We start from the raw sequence: 22894 nt of genomic DNA, 5'->3' as shown, positions 1-22894 counted from the left end.
TTCACCATGTTGCCCAGGCTGGTCTTGAACTCCTGACCTCAGGTGATCCACCCATCTCAGCTTCCCAAAGTGCTGGGATTACAGGCGTGAGCCACTGTGTCCTACAAGGTTTTTTTTTTTTTTCTTTACGAGATGAGGTCTTGCTCTGTTGCCCCGGCCAGAGTGCAGTGGCGAGACAACAGCTCACTGCGCCTTGACCTCCCAGGCTCAACTGATCCTCCTGCCTCACCTCAGCTTCCCAAGTAGGTGGGACCACAGGTGCATGCCACCATGCCCTGCTAATTTTTAAATAATTTTTTTGTAGAGATGGGATCTATGTTGCCCAGGCTGGTTTTAAACTCCTGTGCTCAAGTGATTCTCCAACCTCGGTCTCCCAAAATGCTGGGACTATAGGTGTGAGCCACTGCTCTTTTTTTTTTTTTTTTTTTCTGAGACAGGGTCTCACTCTGTCACTCAGGCTAGAGTGCAGTGGTGCAATCTCGGCTCACTGTAACCTCCGCCTCCTGGGTTCAAGCGACTCTCCTGCCTCAGCCACCAAAGTAGCTGGGATTGCAGGCATTTGCCATCACGCCTGGCTAATTTTTGAATTATTAGTAGAGACAGGGTTTATGCCATATTGGTCAGGCTGGTCTCAAACTCCTGGGCTCAAGCGATCTGCCCGCCTCGGCCTCCCAGAGTGCTGGGATTATAGACGTGAGCCACCGCGCCCAGCCTCCCCAGCATTCATTGACACCTAGTAGATGGAGGCCAGCACTCCAGTCTGATAGGGGAGTCAGGCAGGCATGAGCTGTGATGCGAAGGGCTTTTTCTAAATCACAGATATGACTCCCTACTTGAAAACTTTCTGGGAAAAGTCCTGACTGTACCAGTCCCTGGGCTGGCCAGTGTCTCCTTTCAGGAACTTCTCCACCCAAATTCCCAATATCTTGCCCTGCTGACCTCAGGGTCTTTGCATGGCTGCAGCTGTAGTTCTGTGCCAGCTACTCTTCCCCCAGTCATCCAGCCGAGCGCCACCTCCCAGCCTCAGCTGCACAGTCCTTGGAAACCTGTCCCCAGTAGCCCTCAGGCTGGGCCAGCACCTTTCTGGGCTCCCACCGCCTCCAATTGCACTGAGAACTCCCAGTTTATGTTTAGCTGGTTGACAGCACAGAAGGGAACTGTTCTGATGAAACATTCAAAGGATGAGCTGGGCGCAGTGGCTCACGCCTGTAATCCCAGCACTTTGGGAGGCCGCAGCCCGTGGATCATTGGGGTCAGGAGTTTGAGACCAGCCTGGCCCACATGGTGAAATCCCGTCTCTACTAAAACTACAAAAATCAGCTGGGTGTGGTAGCATGCACCTGTAGTCCCAGCTACTCAGGAGGCTGAGGCACAAGAATCGCTTAAACCTGGGGAGGTGGGCGTTGCAGTGAGCCGAGATGGCACCACCGCACTTCAGCCTGGGCAACAGAGCGAGACTCCATCTCAAAAAACAGACAAAGGATTTAAACCCCATCCAACTGCCATCTGACACGTCCCTGATTTTGTCCAAAGTCACACCCACAGTATAGAGAAGATTTTGGAGAGGATGGTCTTTGCAGGGGGGGGCCAGACACTCCTGCTGGTTCTTGTCCTGGCAACCCCCAGCAGCTCCCCAGGGAAGTCAGGCGGAGGCTTCTGGGCCAGGCTGGCTTTGGCTGGAGCCAGCTGCACTGAGTCCAAGGTGCGTGTCAGCCTCGGCCCAGCCAGCGGTGACTCATGCTGGGCCCCAGCCCAGCCCCAGGAGGTGACCCAGGACAGCGGCCTGACTTCCCCTTACAGGGCTGTGGCTCAGGGTCAGTGCCCACTTTTGCCAGGCCCGGTGGTGATCCCAAGAGACATCAAGTCCAGTCCCACCCCAAGGAGCCCGCAGTCTCAGAGCCAGACCCCAGATGTCGGTCAGAACCCTGACTGGCCCGTTGCACCTCCTTTTTGGTTCCTTCCCATCTACGTATTTTATACCCCCAAATTCTTTGAGTTGTTTGTATCCTCAGGCCTGGGGCAAATTCCAGCATACAGTAGGTGCTCAGAAAATGCCCATGGGATGAAAGAGCAAAGCTGCCTCTAGGTACATGGAGGGGGAGATTTGGGATTTCCTCTGTGCTGAGAACCCTCTCTACTCAGGATGAGCAGGTGTAGGTAGCAACTACCATGACCTTTGGCGCTGTCCTGCATCCTGTTCCCCAACCTCTGGCTGTGCCTTCTAGAATCCCCTCCCCCCAAGAGGTGGCAGGGATTGGCCAGAACTTGGCTTTGAGTCACAAAGCTGCTGCGGCACCAGGGCTCCAAGACTGGCCTTTCAGACTGCTGGGTTCAGCTTCAGGGGCAGGTGAGTGGGGCTGGTGGCTTTGGGGGCGGGTGAGTGGGGCTGGTGGAGGGCTTGTGTGTGAGGGTTCGTGGGGGACCCTGTCATTCTCCTCTGGCCCCCAGTGCCTTTGGAGCCCTTCTGGGTGACTCCAAACGATGGATCAGCTCGTGGGCCCCTCAGATCAGGGGCTCTAGGGACCTCCAAAGCCTTGATGGTGGATTTGTTCACCCGTGATGGGGGACATCCTGGAGAGTCTGTTATGTCTCTTTATTATTTTTTAAAATAGAGATATTTTGCCCAGGCTGTCTTCAAACTCTTGGGCTCCAGCGATCCTCCCACCTTGGCCCCCCACAGTGCTCGGATTACAGGCAGTAGCCACTGTGCCCAGTCAAGCCTGTCATGTCTCTTTGGGAACCTGAGGATGGTGATCTTACTTCTTGTGACAGATAGGGAAATTGAGGCTCAGAGGGGTTTACTCAAAGTTACAGAGCCAGTCGCTCGGCTTCTGTGTCCAGGGGGCCCCTACTCCTTCTCATCCCCCACAATCCCGTTTCTCACCCCTTCTGGTTGAGTTCCTCTGAAGAGCTGTACTGTTTGGTTGATGTAACCTCAGCCCCTGGAATGGGCCCATTCGGCTCCCAAAGCTGCTGTCTCCAAGTTCTTTTTTTTTTTTTTTTTTTTTGAGATGGAGTCTTGCTCTGTCACCCAGGCTGGAGTGCAGTAGCACGATCTCGGCTCACTGTAACCTCCGCCCTCCCAGGTTCAAGTGAGTCTCCTGCCTCAGTCAGGAGTTCGAGACTAGCCTGACCAATATGGTCAAACCCCATCTCTACTAAAAATACAAAAATTAGGCCGGGCGTGGTGGCTCACGCCTGTAATCCCAGCACTTTGGGAGGCCGAGGCGGGCAGATCACCTGTAGTCAGGAGTTCGAGACCAGCCTGACCAACATGGAGAAACCCCGTCTCCACTAAAAATACAAAATTAGCCAGGTGTGGTGGTGCATGCCTGTAATCCCAGCTACTCAGGAGGCTGAGGCAGAAGAATCACTTGAACCCAGAGGCAGAGGTTGCAGAGAGCCAGGATGGTGCCATTACACCCCAGCCTGGGCAACAAAAGCAAAATTCCGTCTCAAAAATAATAATATTATTAATAATAATTAGGCCAGGCGTGGTGGCTCGTGCCTGTAATCCTAGCACTTTGGGAGGCCGAGGCAGGCGGATCACTTGAGGTCAGGGGTTCGAGACCAGTCTGGTCAACATGGCGAAACCCTGTCTCTTTACTAAAAATACAAAAGTTAGCCAAGTGTGGTGGCGGGTGCCTGTAATCCCAGCTACTCAGGAGGCTAAGACAGGAGAATCACCTTGAACCGGGGAGGTGGAGGTTGCAGTGAGCCAAGATGGTGACACCACCTCAGCCTGGGCAACAGAGCAAGATTCTGTCTCAAAAAAATAAAAATAATAATAAATAAATATATGTGTGTCAATTATCCATGCGTTGCCTCTTGTCTCCGAATGGACCCTTTCAATATGTGATAAAGGAATTTCTTTCGTTATGTCTCCTTTAAAGCAATCACAATGCTCGGCCGTGTGCAGTGGCTCATGCCTGTAATCCCAGCACTTTGGGAGGCTGAGGTGGGCGGATATCGAGGTCAGGAGATCGAGACCATCCTGGCTAACATGGTGAAACCCTGTCTCTACTAAAAATACAAAAAATTAGCCGGGCATGGTGGTGGGTGCCTGTAGTCCCAGCTACTCAGGAGGCTGAGGCAGGAGAATGGCATGAACCCTGGAAGCGGAGCTTGCAGTGAGCCGAGATGGTGACAGTGCACTCCAGCCTGGGTGACAGAGCGAGACTTCCTCTCAAAAAAAAAAAAAAAAAAAAAAAAGTGAGCACAATGCCAAGAATTATCAATAGAGGGTGCTGGTGAGGCATTAGGGATAGAGGTGTGAAGACACCAGGTGAAGCCTGCCAGAGCCCTGGGTCCAGAACGTGGTCCTGCAACTTCGCAGTCTTGACCTGGTGAAAGCCTTTCTGCAGCCCTCTTACACACAAAAAACAGAGGCCCCAAGGCCAGGCGCGGTGGCTCATGCCTGTAATCCCAGCACTTTGGGAGGCCAAGGTGGGTGGATCACCTGAGGTCAGGAATTTGAGACCAGCCTGACCAATATGATGAAACCCCATCTGTACTAAAAATACAAAAATTAGCTGGGCGTGGTGGTGGGTGCCTGTAATCCCAGCTATCCAGGAGGTTGAGGCAGGAGAATCGTTTGAACCCGGGAGGAGGAGGTTGCAGTGAAGGGAGATTGCGCCACAGCACTCCAGCCTGGGCGACAAGAATGAAACTCAAAAGGAAAAAAAAAAAAAAAGGCCGGGTGCAGTGGCTCATGAGTGCCTGTAATCCCAGCACTTTGGGAGGCCGAAGCAGGCAAATCGCCTGAGATCAGGAGTTGGAGACCAGCCTGGCTAACATGGTGAAACCTGCCTGGCCAACATGGTGAAACCCTGTCCCTCCAAACAAACAAACAAACAAACAAAAATTAGATGGGTGTGGTGGTTCATGCCTGTAATCCCAGCTACTTGGGAGGCTGAGGCAGGAGAATCGCTTGAACCTGGGAGGCAGAGGTTGCAGTGAGCCAACATCGTGCATGCCACTGCACTCTAGCCTGGGTGACAGAGTGAGACTCTGTCTAAAAAATCGTAAATAATAATAATAATAAAAGAACAGAGCCCCCACAGTGGGCCATACACATTGAAGGTTTCCCGCCCCCACAACAGCTAGGTTTCCAGTGCACATCCACGGCACCAACTGTTGATAACCTGTTCTCACATCTGCACCCTGGAGGGTGGGCCTCTTGCTTGTTTGGCAGCTCCAGACCAGCTCTGGCTTGGTTGATCAAGCAATTATCTCCGTTACATGTCAGGCGGGACCATACTTTCTCCAAGGAAGTCTGAATTCTCTCCAGATTTGCCCCTTTTTTGGGGATTCTCCCTCAGCCCTAAAGCACCACATAGAGTTTCCTTTTTTTTTTTTTTGAGACTGAGTTTTGCTCAGTTGCCGAGGCTGGAGTGCAATGGTGTGATCTCAGCTCACTGTACCCTCCGCCTGCCAGGTTTAACAGATTCTCCCGCGTCAGCTTGCTAAGTAGCTGGGATTACAGGCACTTGACGTCATGCTCAGCTAATTTTTTTTTTTTTTTTTTTTTTCAGACGGAGTCTCGCTCTGTCGCCCAGGCTGGAGTGCAGTGGTGTGATCTCGGCTCACTGCAAGCTCCGCCTCCCGGGTTCACGCCATTCTCCTGCCTCAGCCTCCCGAGTAGCTGGGACTACAGGCGCTCGCCACCTCGCCCGGCTAGTTTTTTGTATTTTTTTTAGTAGAGACGGGGTTTCACCGTGTTAGCCAGGATGGTCTCGATCTCCTGACCTCGTGATCCGCCCGTCTCGGTCTCCCAAAGTGCTGGGATTACAGGCTTGAGCCACTGCGCCCGGCCTCAGCTAATTTTTTTTTTAATTTAAAAAAATTAATTTATTTTTTTTGAGATGGAGTCTCGCTCTGTCACCCAGGCTGGAGTGCAGTGGCGCCATCTCGGCTCACTGCAAGCTCCGCCTCCTGGGTTCATGCCATTCTCCTGCCTCAGCCTCCCAAGCAGCTAGAACTACAGGCGCCCACCACCACGCCCGGCTAATTTTTTTGTATTTTTAGTAGAGATGGAGTTTTACCATGTTGGCCAGGCTGGTCTTGAACTGCTGACCTCCTGTGATCCACCGGCCTTGGCCTCCCAAAGTGCTGGGATTACAGGTGTGAATCACCGTGCCTGTTTTTTTTTTCTTTTGAGACGGAGTCTCACTCTGTTGCCCAGGCTGGAGTGCAGTTGCACCATCTTGGCTCACTGCAATCTTCATCTCTCGGGTTCAAGTGATTCTCCTACTTCAGCCTCCCAAGTAGCTGGGATTACAGGTGCATGCCACCGTGCCCAGCTAATTTTTGTATTTTTACTAGAGACAGGGTTTCACCATGTTGGCCAGGCTGTTCTCGAACTCCTGACCTTGTGATCTGCCCTCCTCGGCCTCCCAAAGTGCTGGGATTACAGGTGTGAGCCACTGTGCCTGGCCTCCCTGGCTACCTTTTATCTTATACTTACTCTTTAATCACAATCATTTTTTTTTTTTGTTTTTGAGGCAGGGTCTCAGCCAGGCACTGTGGCTCACACTTGTCATCCCAGCTACTTTGGAGGCTGAGGCACAAGAATCGCTTGAATCCAGGAAGCAGAGGTTGCAGTGAGCCAAGACTGTGACACCGCACTCCAGCCTGGGCAAAAGAGTGGGCCTCTTTTTCCAAAAAAAAAAAGAGATAGAGTCTCATCCTGTCACTCAGGCTCGAGTGCAGTGGTGCCATCGTAGCTTACTGCAGTCTCAATCTCCTGGCCTCAAATGATCCTCCTGTCTCAGCGTCCCGAGTAGCTGGGACTACAGGTGCATGTCACAATGCCTAGCTAATTTTTATATTTTTAGTAGAGATGGGTTTTACCATGTTGCCCAGGCTGGTCTGGAACTCCTGGCCTGAAGTGATCCACCCACCTCAGCCTTCCAAATTGCTGGGGTTACAGAAGTGAGCCACTGTGCCCGGCCTATTTTTTTTTTTTTTTTTTTTGAGACAGGGTTTTGCTCTTTTTGCCCCAGATGGAATTCAATGGCACGATCTCGGCTCACTGAAATCTCTGCCTCCGGGGTTCAAGATATTCTCCTGCCTCAGCCTCCTGAGTAGCTGGAATTGCAGGTGTCAACCACTATGCCTGGCTAATTTCTTGTATTTTTAGTAGAGACGGGGTTTCACCATCTTGGCCAGGCTGATCTCAAACTCCTGACCTCAGGTGATCCACCCTCCATGGCCTCCCAAAGTGCTGGAATTACAGGCATGAGCCGCACCCGGCCAATGTTTTTTTTTTTGTTTGTTTTGTTTTGTTTTGTTTTAAGAGACAGTTCTTGCTTAGTTTCCCAGGCTGGTCTCAAACTCCTGTCCTCAAGTGATCCTCCCATCTTGGCCTCCCAAAGTGCTGGGATTGCAGGCAACAACCACTGTGCTCAGCCTGGACACCATTTCTGATGCCTGGATATCATGCCCTTGTATGATTAATTTAAGCCTTTCTCCATTGATAATTTTGGTTTCTTCCAGTTTTTCCTCTGCTAAACAATACAATGTTAAACATGCTTGAGCATACTTCTGTATGTGTTTGTAGCAGAACCTCTGCTAATCACTGTTTTGGTTACTTCCAGTTGTTTTGTTTGATTTCTAGCTACAAAATAACACTGGAATAAATTTCCCATCCTTGCAGTTTTTTTTCTTTTTTCTTTTTTTTTTTTTTTTTAGAATTTAGTGTTTTTGCTTTTAACATTTCTTTTTGTGTTGGTCTTGAGGACAGAGCCAGCGCAGGGCAGTGTTGCTGCATATTGCATGGATGAAAGGCTGAAGGCTGCCTCCTCTTGCAGGCTGGCTTCTGAGATTGCACCTTCTTCTCCTGCTACTCCTCCAAATCTATGACCCTTCAAGGTAAGAAGATGGTTCATGGGCAAGGGGTCTGGCTAGTCCAACCTGAAGAGAGGGGCTTCTGCCAAACAAGTGTGCTGTGCTCCAGGCTATGCATCAGGGTGACTTGACAGTGTCCCAGCTCTCTCTGCATCCTAGTTACTTCTGAAAGCCACAGTCACCACTTTTTCTTCCTCTTTCCATCCTTCTGTATGCCATTTACCTAGCCATCCCCTAATCCATCCACCCACCCATCCACCCATCAGTCTACCTCCTACTGGGTTCTCTCTTCACCAGTCTCTCCAGCTCTCTTTCATTTCCTTCCTTCCCTCCCTCCCTCCCTCCCTCCCTCCCTCCCTTCCTTCCTTCCTTCCTTCCTTCCTTCCTTCCTTCCTCCCTCCCTCCCTCCCTCCCTCCCTCCCTTCCTCCCTCCCTTCCTCCCTCCTTCCCCTTCCCTCCCTCCTTCCCTCCTTCCTTTTATTTGAGACGGAGTTTCACTCTTATTGCCCAGGCTGGAGTGTGATGGCGCGATCTTGGCTCACCACAACCTCCTGCCTCAGCCTCCTGAGTAGCTGGGATTACAGGCATGCGCTGCCATGCCTGGCTACTTTTATGTATTTTTTTGTAGAGATAGGGTTTCGCCATGTTGGTCAGGCTGGTCTTGAACTCCTGACCTCAGGTTATCCACCTGCCTCGGCCTTCCAAAGTATTGGGATTACAGGCGCGAGCCACTGTGCCTGGCCTTATTTAATTTCACATTCATTTATCTACTCATCTTACATCTATCTACCCACCCACTCACTCATTCATTCATTCATCCTTCCTTACATTTGTCCCTCCCACCATCCATCATTCATCCAGTCATCTATGTATCCATTCATCCTCCCACCTACCCATCATTCCATCTTTCCATCTTCCCATCTACCTACCCATCTACCCATCCATCCATGCAAGCATCCATCCATCCACTCATCCATCTACCCATTCATCTGTTCATCCATCCACATAGTCCTCCCTCCTTCTATCCATTTATCAATCAATCCATCCATCTATCCATCCATCCATCTACCCATCCATCCACCTATCTATTCACCAGTCCATTTACATATCTATCCCCCCATCTGCCCATCCATCCATCCATTCATCCAGCACCCCCGCATCCATCCATTCATCTATGTGTCTGTCCATCCCTCCATCCAACTATCATTCCATCTAACCATCCATCTATCCATCCAGCCACCTATTCCTCCCTCTCTCCATCCATCTACTTACCTATTCTTCCCTCCCTCCCTCTATCCGTTTATCCATCCACCCATCTATTCATCAATTGATTCGCCTATCCCTCCATCCATTCATCTGCTCATTCACTCATCTGCTCATCCATCCATCCATCCATCCACCCACCATGTGTCCATTTTTCTGTTAATCTGCCTTTTTTTTTTTTTTGAGACAGAGTCTCGCTTGGTCATCCAGGCTAGAGTGCAGTGGCACGATCTCGGCCTCAGCCTCCCAAGTAGCTGGGACTACAGGCACCTCCCACCACACCTGGGTAATTTTTGTATTTTTAGAAGAGATGGGGCTAGGTGTGGTGGCTTACGCCTGTAATCCCAGCACTTTGGGAGGCTGAGGCGGACGGATCACAAGGTCAGGAGATCAAGACCATCCTGGCTAACACGGTGAAACCCCGTCTCTACTAAAAATACAAAAAATTAGCCAGGTGTGGTGGCAGGCGCCTGTAGTCCCAGCTGCTTGGGAGGCTGAGGCAGGAGAATGGCATGAACCCGGGAGGCAGAGCTTGCAGTGAGTCAAGATGGTACCACTGTACTCCAGCCCGGGCGACAGAGCAAGACACTCCGTCTCAAAAAAAAAAAAGAAGAAATGGGATTTCACCATGTTAGCAGGATGGTCTCAATCTCCTGATCTCGTGATCCACCCACCTCGGCCTCCCCAAGTGCTAGGATTACAGGCATAAGCCAGCGCACCCAGTCTTTTTTTTTTTTTGGGACAGAGTGTCTTGCTCTTGTTGCCAGGCTGGAGTGTAATGCCATAATCTTGGCTCACTGCAGCCTCCTCCTCCCGGCTTCAAGCGATTCTCCTGCCTCAGTCTTCTGAGTAGCTGGGACTACAGGTGCCCGCCACCATACCTGGCTCCTTTTGTTTTCTTTTTTTTTTTTTGAGACAGAGTCTTGCTGTGTCACCCAAGCTGGAGCGAGGTGTCATGATCTCAGCTCACTGCAACCTCCACCTACCAGGTTCAAACAATTCTCCTCCCTCAGCCTCCTGAGTAGCTGGGATTATAGGCACGTGGCACCATGCTGTGCTGATTTTTGTATTTTTAGTAGAGATGGGGTTTCACCATGTTGGCCAGGCTGGTCTCGAACTCCTGAGCTTGTGATCCACTCACCTGGACCTCCCAAAGTGTTGGGATTACAGGCGTGAACCACTGTGCCCGGCCTACTTTTCTGTATTTTTAGTAGAGACAGGGTTTCACCATGTTGGCCCGGCTGGCCTCGAACTCCTGACCCCAAGCAATCTGCCGACCTTGGCCTCCCAAAGTGCTGGAATGACAGACGTGAGCCACCCCCCCGGCCAATTTGCCTTTAAGACTTTATTCATCAACTTAATTTACCTATTCATCCAAACCTTCATCTGTCTCTCCAACCCATCTACCATTCACTCATCGACTGATTCATCCTTTCAGTATCTAGTCCTGTATCTATCTGTCCATCCAACTTCCAATCCCCTCACCATTTATCGGTCAAGATGCCCGCCCACCCAATACCTACCCATTCACAGCTTAGAACCAAGCCCTATGACTGAGATGGGACACAATAATGACTCTGCCTTCTGGGATTCACAGTCAATGGGAGAGGCAAATAATCTCCCCCACCACACTTCTCTATCCTTTTCACACACACACGCGCGCGCGCACACACACACAGACACACACACACGCGCACACGCACACACGCACGCGCACACACACACACTCTCACACGCACACACATACACACACAGGCAAACAGGAAATTTCCAAAACATTGTGATCAGTGCTAAACCCAGGGTACATCTAAGATAAAGTTTGAAAAGCGGGCCGGGGCCGGGCGCGGTGGCTCAAGCCTGTAATCCCAGCACTTTGGGAGGCCGAGACGGGTGGATCACGAGGTCAGGAGATCGAGACCATCCTGGATAACACGGTGAAACCCCGTCTCTACTAAGAAATACAAAAAAATAGCCAGGCGAGGTGGCAGGCGCCTGTAGTCCCAGCTACTCGGGAGGCTGAGGCCGGAGAATGGCGTGAACCCGGGAGGCGGAGCTTGCAGTGAGCTGAGATCCGGCCACTGCACTCCAGCCTGGGCTACAGAGCGAGACTCCGTCTCAAAAAAAAAAAAAAAAAAAAAAAAAAAAAAAAAAAAAAAAAGGCCGGGCGCGGTGGCTCAAGCCTGTAATCCCAGCACTTTGGGAGGCCGAGACGGGTGGATCACGAGGTCGGGAGATCGAGACCATCCTGGCTAGCACGGTGAAACCCTGTCTCTACTAAAAAATACAAAAGAACTAGCCGGGCGAGGTGGCGGGCGCCTGTGGTCCCAGCTACTCGGGAGGCTGAGGCAGGAGAATGGCCTGAACCCGGGAGGCGGAGCTTGCAGTGAGCTGAGATCCGGCCACTGCACTCCAGCAAGGGGGACAGAGTGAGACTCCGTCTCAAAAAAAAAAAAAAAAAAAAAAAAAAAAAGAAAAGCGGGCCGGGCGCGGTGGCTCACACCTGTAATCCCAGCACTTTGGGAGGCCGAGGCAGGTGGATCACCTGAGGTCAGGAGTTTGAGACCAGCCTGGCCAACATGGTGAAACCCCGTCTCCACTAAAAATACAGAAAAGTAGCCAGGCATGGTGGCACACACCTGTAATTCCAGCTACTCGGGAGGCTGAGGCAGGAGAATCACTTGAAACCAGGAGGCGGAGGTTGCGGTGAGCCAAGATCACACCATTGCACTCCAGCCTGGGCAACAAGAGCGAAACTCTGTCTCAAAAACAAACAAAAAACAAAAAGAAAGAAAAAAGAAAAGCAGTTAAGTGGTCCGGCATTCAGGTGTCATGGACTGTGTGCCAGGATGAAGTGGCCGTAGGATGACCTCTTGTCTGCAGGACCTGCTACACCCTGACCACCCCCTGCCGCCCCCACAGGCAGAGCTGACCTGTCCAGTAATCAAGGCAATGCAGCCGGCCACCCAGCTACAGTTCACGAACCACTTGTCACCCAATGGGCAGTGCATCCTCCAGCCCCCGCCCACCCCTAGTCTCCCGGACAAAATGGAGAAAGCACCTCCACAGCCCCAGCACGAGGGCCTCAAGTCCGAGGAGCATCTTCCGCAACAGCCTGCTGCAGCCAAGACAGTGTCCCGCCACATCCCACGCCTCCGGGCTGTGGTCGAGAGCCAGGCCTTCAAGAACATCCTGGTAGATGAGATGGACATGATGCACGCCCGCGCAGCCACACTCATCCAAGCCAACTGGAGGGGCTATCGGCTCCGGCAGAAGCTGATTTCCCAGATGACGGCGGCCAAGGCCATCCAGGAGGCATGGCGGCGCTTCAACAAGAGACACATCCTGCACTCCAGCAAGTTGTTGGTGAAGAAAGTGAGGGCGGAGGACGGGAACATCCCTTATCACGCCCCGCAGCAGGTGCGCTTCCAGCATCCGGAAGAGAACTGCCTTCTGTCCCCGCCCGTCATGGTGAACAAGGAGACCCAGTTCCCTTCCTATGACAATCTGGTCCTCTGCAGACCCCAGTCATCCCCCCTCCTGAAGCCTCCAGCAGCTCAGGGTACCCCAGAACCCTGTGTGCAGGCTCCTCATGCTGCTGGAGTCCGGGGGGTGGCCTTCCTGCCACACCAGACGGTCACCATCAGATTTCCCTGCCCAGTGAGTCTGGATGCAAAATGCCAGTCATGCTTGCTGACCAGAACCATCAGAAGCACCTGCCTCGTCCACATAGAGGGTGACTCAGTGAAAACCAAACGTGTAACTGCCCGGACCAACAAAGCTGGGGTTCCGGAGACGCCATTGTCCAGAAGGTACGACAAGGCAGTTATGGGACCATCCAGAGCCCAAACCCAGGGCCCTGTGGAAGCAGAGACCCCCAAAGCCCCTTTCCAGATATGCCCAGGGCCTGTGATCACCAAGACCTTACTCCAGACATATCCGGTGGTCTCCATGACCCTGCCGCAGACATATTCAGCGTCCACGACGACCACCACCCCACACAAGACTAGCCCTGTTCCCAAAATAACAATAACCAAGACCCCAGCCCAGATGTATCCGGGGCCCACAGTGATGACCAAAACTGCACCTCACACATGCCCCATGCCCACGATGACCAAGATCCAGGTGCACTCCACAGCTTCCAGAACTGGCACCCCACGGCAGACATGCCGCGCAACCATCACGGCAAAGCACCAACCTCAGGTTTCCCTTCTGGCCTCCATCATGAGGAGCCCACCCCAGGTATGCCCAGGGCCTGCGATGGCAAAGACCCCACCCCAGACGCACCCGGTCGCCACCCCAGCCAAAAGCCCACTGCAAACGTGTCTGGCAGCCACCACGTCCAACACTTCATCCCAGATGAGCCCGGTTGGGTTGACCAAGCCCTCGCGCCAGACTCGCCTGGCAGCCATGATAACCAAGACCCCAGCCCAGTTACGCTCAGTGGCCACCATCCTCAAGACCCTGTGTCTGGCCTCTCCAACAGTGGCAAATGTCAAGGCTCCACCCCAAGTGGCGGTACGAGGCTCCATCCATGACAACCCACCCAAGGCCAAGGCCACCATGAATATGAAGCAGGCTGCAGAGGCAGTGAAAGCCTCATCCCCCTCCTATTTGGCTGAGGGGAAGATCAGGTGCCTGGCCCAATCACGTCTGGGAACTGGGGTCCCCAGGGCTCCAGCTAAGCTTCCTTTGGAAGCTGAGAAAATCAAGACTGGCCCCCAGAAACCGGTGAAAGCTGACATGGCATTGAAGACCAGTGTGGCAGTAGAAGTGGCTGGGGCTCCATCCTGGACAAAAGTTGCTGAGGAAGGGGACAAGCCATCTCACCTGTATGTGCCTGTAGACGTGGCTGTCACCCTGCCCCGGGGACAGCCGGCTGCCCCACTGACCAACGCCTCATCCCAGAGACATCCACCTTGCCTGTCCCAGAGACCACTGGCCACCCCGCTGACCAAGGCCTCATCTCAGGGACATCTGCCCATCGAGCTGACCAAGACCCCATCCCTGGCCCATCTGGTCACCTGTCTGAGCAAGATGCATTCCCAGGCACATCTGGCCACAGGTGCCATGAAGGTCCAATCCCAAGTGCCTCTGGCCACCTGTCTGACCAAGACGCAGTCCCGGGGGCAGCCGATCATAACCAAGCGCCTCATCCCAGCTCACCAGGCTGCTGATCTCAGCAGCAACACCCATTCCCAGGTGCTCCTAACAGGGTCCAAGGTGTCCAACCAGGCCTGCCAGCACCTCAGTGGCCTGAGTGCCCCACCCTGGGCCAAGCCAGAGGACAGATGGACTCAGCCAAAGCCCCATGGACATGTGCCGGGGAAGACCACTCAGGGGGGACCATGCCCGGCAGCCTGTGAGGTCCAGGGTACGCTGGTGCCACTGATGGCACCCACCGGACATTCCACATGCCATGTTGAGTCCTGGGGAGACAGCGGAGCCACGCGTGCCCAGCCATCAATGCCCAGCCAGGCGGTGCCCTGCCAGGAGGACACGGTAGGCTCCCTGCTGGCCTCCCTGTGTGCTGAAGTAGCTGGTGTGCTGGCATCCCAGGAGGATCTCTGCACTCTGTTGGCCAAAGCCCTCTCCCAGGGAGAAGTCCGGGCAGCTCTGAACCAGGCCCTGTCCAAGGAGTTCCTGGGTGCCACTGTCGCCAGAGCCCTGCCCCAGAGCATGCTGAGCATGGTGCTGGTGAAGGCGCTGTCCTGGAGTGAGCTGCGCCTGACCCTGTCCCGAGCCCTGTCCCAGGGCGAGCTGCGGGCAGAACTCGCCAAGGTCATACAGGGTAAATTGGCCGAGGTGCTTAGCAAGGCTTTGACGGAGGAGGAGCGGGCAGCTCTGAGCCAGGCCTTGTGTCAGGGCGAGTTGGGCGCCCTCCTGAGCCAGTCTTGGTGTCGGGTGGCCCTGAGGACTGGAACCACCCTCCCCAAGGCCACCTCGAAATCAACAGGAAGCGGGGTGACTAAGACGCTGGCCCCGGCGGAGGTGGCCTGCAGGAGGAGTCCGTCGGCCGCGTGGGGGCCCTCCCTGGGCCCTGTGAGACCACAGACCAGCAAGGTCAGGGATTCCCAGGTTGGGATCGGGGGATGCTTCACCATGGGCCAACCTGCCAGGCCCTTGGAGGAGATGGGGGACGGTGCCGTCTTGTGGGGGTCACCCTGCTTATCTGTGGTCACTGTGGGAGCCTCTGTGATGGGTAGCGTCATCACCAGCATTTACCAGGGCTCCCTGATCACTGGCCTGTATCCCATGCTGTCCCGGGAGATGGAGCCCAGCAGGGACTTCTCCTCAAACCTGGATTTGAGCCCCAAGTTCCAAAAGGAAAATGCACGCCTGACCCTAGAGCCTGGCACGTTGGCATCAGATTTTAATCCCGAGGGGAGTGGGGAGGGTCCCAGTTTGCTCAAGCCGTCCCATGTGCAGCCAACCCCGAGTCTGTGGCAGCCTCTCATTGCCAGTGGTGTGGGCCCAAGCATGGACCAGCCCTCCATGACCTGTGGCACGGCCCCAAGCTGCCACAAGCCACATGTGGTCAGCAGGGTGGCCTCTCACCCATCGACTGGGGAGGGCAGGGTGGCCTCGGGTAGGCTTCCGTGCAGTGTGGGTGGTGGGAGGGCTGCTCATGTTCACCAGCCTTACCCCACCTGTGGGGGCCTGACTTGGTGTCAGTCCTCAGGGGTTAGCAGGGCACATCCTGGTCTCTACCAGCCCTCAGTGGCCAGAGGCCAGCAGCAGGCATCCAGGGCTTCCAAGGAGAGCCGGGGGAGGAGGTCTCAGCCCCCAAATCGCAAACAGGCATCCCCGGGTACTAGGGAGGTGATAGACAAGGGGGCCCTAAGTCCCTTGCAGGTCACCATGGTGACCAAAACTCAGGCATCCAAGACTCGTGGTCTGTTTCAAGCTTCCCCCGGCAGTGCATTGACTCAAGTTCGTCCCAAGACATCTGTCTGTGGACAGGGGAGGAATCGAACACAGGATTCTGTGTCTGCCCTGCTCTGCCCCCAGAAGCTGGCAACCGACCACCAGCTGTCCATCCTCGGTGAGCTGGTAGGTGGTTTGCCGCAGGATCGAGACAGTGACTTGGCCAGGAGCTTCTCCCAGGGCTCTGTGACCTACAGTCAGGAGAGCAATTCCGAAAGCTCCCTGCAAAGCTCTAGCTCCCTCAGCCTTTCCACCATGTCTGTGGCCAGCCTGCCTGCTGTCAACAAGACAGATGAGTCATGGGAAGGCAATTTAGAAGGGGACCTTGCGGTGAAGTCCCTTTTTCCTCCGGGGTCCATGAGGACACTCCAGAGGTTTAAGGATACGCAAGAGACTGAAACTGGTTACACATATATGACCCTACACTTCCCCTACCGGCCCACTCCAGCCTCGGAGAAAGTACCCATTTTCCAACACAGCTCGGTGTCTAACTGCTTGACCTTGTGTGTTCACTGGGGCTCAGAGGCTGAGATCCATAAGTTCTCCTTAGACAAGAGCTCTGTGAATCTGATTGAGATGTCCCAGGCAACCATCAAGACAGAGCTGAGGAGGACTCTGTCTTTATGTACTGTGGTCTCCACTGCATATAAGCCACCATTTGTGGCCAAGAGCTTGGCCCCAAGTGTGTCGCAGGCTACACTGGCCAGTAGGGTAGCCCCAAACCTAGGCCAGCCATCAGGGTTCAGTAGGCTGGCCCCAAGCCTATCCCAGCATGTAGCATCCAGTAAGGTGTCCCCAAGGCTAACCTGCCCATCTATGGGTAATTGGGTGACACCAAGGCTGCCACACTCCTCTATGCCTAATAGAGTGACACCAAGACCAGCACAGCCATCTATGGTGACTAGGTGGTCCCTAAGCCGAGGACACCCATCAAGGACCTTTGGAGTGGCCTCAGACCAAGGTCACCAATCAGTGGCTAACTGGGGGTCCCAAAACCTAGCCCGGTCATCTATGGACAGTGGGGAGTCCTCAAGCCTAGCTCAGCCATCTCAAGCCCTTGGGGTAACCTCAAACCTAACCCAGCCATTTCAAGCCTTTGGGGTATCCCCAAGTCCAGCCTACCCATCTCAGGCCACTGGGGAGTGCCCAACCCTGGCTCAGCGGTCTCAGCCCACTGAGGTGTCCCCAAGCCCAGACTAACCATATCAGCCCACTGAGGTGTCCCCAAACCCAGGCTACCTATCTATGGCCACTGAGATGTCCCCAAGCCCAGCCTTCCTATCTATGGTCACTGAGATGTCCCCAAGCCCAGGCTACCCACATCAGCCCACTGAGATGTCCCTAAGCCCAGGCTACCCATATCAACCCACTGAGATGTCCCCAAACCCAGGCTACCCATATCAACCCACTGAGATGTCCCCAAGCCGAGGCTATTTATCTGTGGCCACTGAGATGTCCCCAAGCCCAGGCTATTTATCTGTGGCCACTGAGATGTCCCCGAGCCCAGGCTACCCATATCAGCCCACTGAGATGTCCCCAAGCCCATGCTATTTATCTATGGCCACTGAGGTGTCCCCAAGTCCAGGCTACCTGTATCAACCCACTGAGATATCCCCAAGCCCAGCCTTCCTATCTATGGCCACTGAGGTGTCCCCAAGCCCAGGCTACCCATGTGTGGCCACTGTGGAGTCCCCTAGCCTGGCCCAGCCATTTCAGCCTACTGAGGTGTCCCCAAGCTCAACCTACCCATCTATGGTCACTGGGGAGTCCCTAAGCCTGGCCCAGCCATATCAGCCCACTGCGATGTCCCCAAGCCCAGCCTACCCATCTCAGCCCACTGGGGAGTCTCCAAGCCTGGCCCAGCCATCTCTGACCATCAGAGTGTCCCCAAGCCCAGCCATGTCATCTCAGACTGTTGGAGTGCCCCCAAGCCTAGCCATGCCATTTTACACCATTGGAGTGTCCCCAAGCCTAGCCATGCCATCTCAGACCATTGGAGTGTCCCCAAGCCTAGCTCACCCATCTATGGCCATTCAGGAGTCTCCAAGCCTGGCCCAGACTCCTCAGGCCACTGGGGAATCACCAAGCTTGACCTGGCCATCTCAGGTCACTGGGGTGTCCCCAAGTGTAGCCCACCAATCTGTGGCCAGTAGGGTTTCCCCAAGCCTAGCCCAGCCATCTCAAGCCAGTGGGATGTCCCCTAGACGAGATTACCCATCAGTGACCTCCAGGGCATCCCCAAACCAAACTCACGCATCTGTAACCAGCAGGATATCCCCAAGCCAAGCTTATGCATCTGTGACCTGTAGGGTGTCCCCAAGCCAGGTTCATCGATCTACACCCAGTGAGGTGTCCCCAAGCTTTGCCCAGCTATCTCAAACCACTGCGATGCCCTTAAGACTAACCCATCAGCCGGGCGCGGTGGCTCAAGCCTGTAATCCCAGCACTTTGGGAGGCCGAGACGGGCGGATCACGAGGTCAGGAGATCGAGACCATCCTGGCGAACACGGTGAAACCCTGTCTCTACTAAAAAATACAAAAAACTAGCCGGGCGAGGTGGCGGGCGCCTGTAGTCCCAGCTACTCGGGAGGCTGAGGCAGGAGAATGGCGTAAACCCGGGAGGCGGAGCTTGCAGTGAGCTGAGATCTGGCCACTGCACTCCAGCCTGGACCACAAAGCGAGACTCCGTCTCAAAAAAAAAAAAAAAAAAAAAAAAAAAAAAAAGACTAACCCATCAAACTATGGCCTGTGGTGTATCCCCAAGCCTAGCCCAGCTGTCTCAAGCCACAGGGATGTCTTCAAGTCTAGCCCACCGACCTATGACCTGTGTGGGGTCCTTAAGCCCAGCCCAGCCATCTCAAGCCATTGGTGTGTCCCCAAGCCTAGCCCACCCATCAGGACCCCGTGGGTTGTCTCCATGCCTAGCTCATCCATATGTGGCCAGTGGGGTGGCCCCCCGCTTAGTCCACGCATCTCAGACCACTGCAGTATCCCCAAGGCAAGCCCAACCATCTGTGGTCTCCAGCCCAGGCAAGACATATTCATCCTATACCCTAGCCCCCAGCCTAGCCGAGCCAGTCATAGCCCCTGGCCTATTCCCACCATCTGTGGCCCACTGGGAAGCCCTAAGCCTGGCTCAGTCACCCCCAGACTCTAGGTTGGCCCCAAGCCGATCCCAGCCATCTATGGTCAGTGGTATGTGTCATGGCCTCAATGAGCCATGCTGGGGCTCTAGCCTGGATTCAAACCTGCAGCGTTCAAGGGTGAACTCAGTAGCCCCATGCCTGTGTCACCCATCAGTGTTTGTTTCAGTTAGCCCGGGTGGACCATATCCCTCTGTGGCTGGAAGTATGGACCAGGGTCTGAACCAGCCATCCCTGGGTACTGGGGTGAACCTGTGTGAAGAGCCCCTGATGGTTAGTGAGATGGTATCCAGCCCCCCCGGACTTCAAGTTCAATGACTTGTGCCTTGGGTTCCATCATCCGCCCAGGGTTGGTGGGAGGCATGTGTGTCAACCCTCTGTGGTTAGTGTTTCAACACCAAATCTCTCCCATGCTGATGAGGAGGTCTGTCGTGTAGGCCAGCAAATCACGCCTCTGTTCAGGGGTGTGGCTACAAGACATCCGCGGGGGCCTTTTGTTGATGCTATGGTCCTTAGTGGGTCTCAGGGGACCACATCTCCTGGCCTAGCTGGGAGTCTCCCCTGGAGAACCATAGCAACTGGCATGGGCCAAAGTGAATGTCAGGTGGCTCCCCTTGCATCCCAGGTCTTAGAGGTGGGTGCCTCTTTATCACATCCCTCTGGAACCACAGGGATGGCTACTAGCCCCTCTCTGGCTTCAGTGCCCAACAGAGCGGCTGTGACTCCGTCTAATCTTTCCCCGAAAAGCGTGGGCCCCAGCAGCTCCCAGATCAGTGTGGTTATTCCAAAAAACGTAGACCGCTGGCACCCTTCTGAGGCACCCATGGTCCCACCCAGTTACCATCAGAGAGATGGGATTCTTCAGGACTCCCTGAGGAGCCGGGCTGGTGTTGGTGCGGCAGGGGGTTTCGTAGCCAGTAGGATGAGCACGGGTGCAGTCCCAGGCACTCTGCCCAGTGGCATGACCTCCAGCCTTCCCCCAGGGTCCACCATCCGAGGCATGGGTCAGAGCCTTCCCGCAGGCTCTGTGTCCAGTTGGGTGGCTCCCAGCCCGATGGCAGACAGCAAGAAGCCAAGTCTATCTGTAAGACCCTCCGCTAGCTTAGCTGCTCCAAACTTGCTCCTAGGTTCAGTAATGAGTGGGGTGAACCCAGGTGTCTCTCCTGGATCTGTGCCAATGATGGGGGCCTCTAGTGTGGCTCAGAACTGCTCCGAGGGGTCCGTGGTGATTGGCATCACTGCCCCTCCTTACCACAAAGCCCTGGCTAGGGAGAGGTCTATAGCCCCCTTGCAGATTCCCCACACCACCAGCCTGGCTCCAGGTCACTCCTCAGCCCCGGCAGCTAGTGACACAGTCAGGAGTCTACACCGAGTGCCCACGGTTCTGTCAAGAGCCTTACAATGGAGCCAAGATACTGGGATAATGCCATCTGGGGCCACAGGGGACCAAGCCAAGCTGGGAGAATTGGATGGGCCTCTGTCCCAAGTGTCAGGATCAAGCAGATCCAATGACCTGATCAGCAAAGCTGGGGTCACTGGCGCAACCCCGTGGATGTACCCCAGTCCTCCGGGAGCTGATGGGGGCCACGATCATAGGTCCCTGTCTGAGAAAGGGACTCTTCCCCAAGGCCATACACCATTGTTCAGGGAGGTGGCCCCCAGCCATGCTAGTGGCATGGTCCCTGTCCCTTTCCAGGCCCCGGGTTTAGCCACTAAGACCCCCTCCGTTTATCAACAGGGGTCTGTTGCTCATGTCATACCCCAAAATCACTCTTGGGGTACAGTGGCTTCTAATGTATTCTCAGGATCACCCCAGCTGGCCCGTGGCAGTACTGAGGCTTTAAGATTGCCTTCAGGGTCTGTGGACAGGATGGGGAATCTTAGTCTTCCTCAGAGGTCAGGGACCTCCAGCATGGTCTCACATGTGCCACCGTATCTGTCCTCGGCTAGAAGGGCATCATCCAGTCCCTTCCGGACAGAAGCCGTCCCCATTCCACTCCAGAATACAGCGTCTGGAAACCTGGCTCAGAGCAGCCTCTGGGACTCCATGGACCCTAAAAATTCCTACAGATCCGTGCACGGTAGTATTGTTCCCGAACTGCTAGAAAGTTCTGTGGCCAGGGTTAGGCCCTTCCAGTATGTGCAAAGACAACCATCCCAGGCCTCAGCCCGAGGCGGTACAAACTTCACTCGTACGCCCTCTGCAGAGGTAAGGCCCATCATCTGCACTGGGGAGATAGCGCAGTCCTCGGCCCTGGGAGTTCGGAGGGTGTCTCTAGGCTACCAGTCTTCCCCGAGTGGTTCCCTGCCGCCCCTTGTTAACCAGGAGTCACCGTGGGGATCGCAGGACTCCTATAGCCCCCAGAATCCTGCCATTAGTCACAAGGCATCCCTGAACTCCACTATACTCCAGGGCCCCGTGGACGCTGGTGTGGCTAGTGGCCAATCGTGGAAACGCGTGTGGGAGCCAGCCAGGGGTGCTGCGTCCTGGGAGACCCGGCGCAACAAGGCAGTGGTGCATCCCAGGCAGTCGGGGGAGCCGATGGTGTCCATGCAGGCTGCAGAGGAGATCCGCATCCTCGCAGTGACCACTATCCAGGCGGGCGTCCGTGGCTACCTGGTGCGTCGCAGGATTCGAGTGTGGCACCGGCGGGCCACGGTCATCCAAGCTACTTGGCGCGGCTACCGCATGCGGCGGAACCTGGCACACCTCTGCAGAGCCACCACAATCATCCAGGCCGCCTGGCGCGGCTACAGCACCCGCCGGGACCAAGCCCGGCACCGGCAGATGCTCCACCCCGTCACGTGGGTGGAGCTGGGCGGAGGGGCCAGGGTCATGTCTGACCGAAGCTGGGTCCAGGATGGCAGAGCCAGGACAGTATCTGACCATCGCTGCTTCCAGTCCTGCCAGGCAAAACCTTGCGGTGTCTGCCACTCCCTGAGCTCCAGGATCGGGAGCCCGCCCAGCGTGGTGATGCTAGTGGGCTCCAGCCCTCGCACCTGTCATACCTGCGGACGCACCCAGCCCACCCGCGTGGTGCAGGGCATGGGCCGGGGTGCTGGAGGCCCCGGGGCAGTGTCTCGGGCCTCCGCCTACCAGCGGGCTGTCCCGAGTCCCAGGCAGCCACGTCGCAGGGACAAAGCGGCCACAGCCATTCAGTCGGCCTGGAGAGGTTTTAAGATCCGCCAGCAGATGAGGCAACAGCAAATGGCAGCGAAGATGGTTCAAGCCACCTGGCGAGGCCACCATACCCGGAGCTGTCTGAAGAGCACAGAGGCGCTCTTGGGACCAGCGGACCCCTGGTCCAGCTCACAGCACATGCATTGGGCCAGTTCACAGCACACGCATTGGCCCGGCATCTAGGGCCCTGGCTCCCTGCAGTGGGGACTTTGTGGGAGGCACTCGTGGCTCTCTGGGTCTGATGAATAAAGTCCTCCACAGCCTAGATCTTGTGTGGTGTGTTCTGGGTTAATGGATGTGGCTTGGGGATAGTGGGGGAATCTGGAGCATCCCAGAGGGAAGAGAACTCTGGTTTCCAACCATGCAATATGCATCTGGGGTGTGTGGCCAGGATGAGGACCTCAAGTCTTTCCTGGAGGTCAGGGGCCACCAATGTGGTCTCAGCTGTGCCCCTGCCATATCCACCTACAGGTAGTGGGTTGGTGTCCAGCCCGTCCCAGATGGAAACTGTCCCCAGTGAGCTCTAGCAATGTGT

General features: G+C 54.9%; 2 protein-coding genes across 2 annotated transcripts; both read left to right on the top strand.

Moving 5' to 3' along the window:
- The first annotated feature begins 1748 nt into the window (after nucleotides 1-1748).
- IQCN (IQ motif containing N) lies at nucleotides 1749-22624 on the top strand. The gene is given in 5 exon segments (XM_024795700.2): nucleotides 1749-2347; nucleotides 7740-7872; nucleotides 12031-12137; nucleotides 12139-15171; nucleotides 21592-22624. Coding segments are annotated over 4 exon segments (4104 nt in total). The 5' UTR covers nucleotides 1749-2347; nucleotides 7740-7859; the 3' UTR covers nucleotides 22543-22624.
- On the top strand, nucleotides 15178-21585 carry LOC139360301 (mucin-17-like; the record flags this gene model as incomplete). The annotated part of the gene is given in 3 exon segments (XM_071087013.1): nucleotides 15178-18448; nucleotides 18775-19472; nucleotides 19474-21585. Coding segments are annotated over 3 exon segments (6048 nt in total), but the record flags the coding sequence as incomplete, so codon positions are not given.
- Nucleotides 22625-22894: the final 270 nt, after the last annotated feature.

This window comes from Macaca nemestrina, chromosome 20, assembly GCF_043159975.1.
Source record: "Macaca nemestrina isolate mMacNem1 chromosome 20, mMacNem.hap1, whole genome shotgun sequence".
Lineage (NCBI taxonomy): Eukaryota > Metazoa > Chordata > Mammalia > Primates > Cercopithecidae > Macaca > Macaca nemestrina.
The sequence above is the reverse complement of the archived record's forward strand: the minus strand, read 5'-3'. Positions and strand labels throughout refer to the sequence as shown.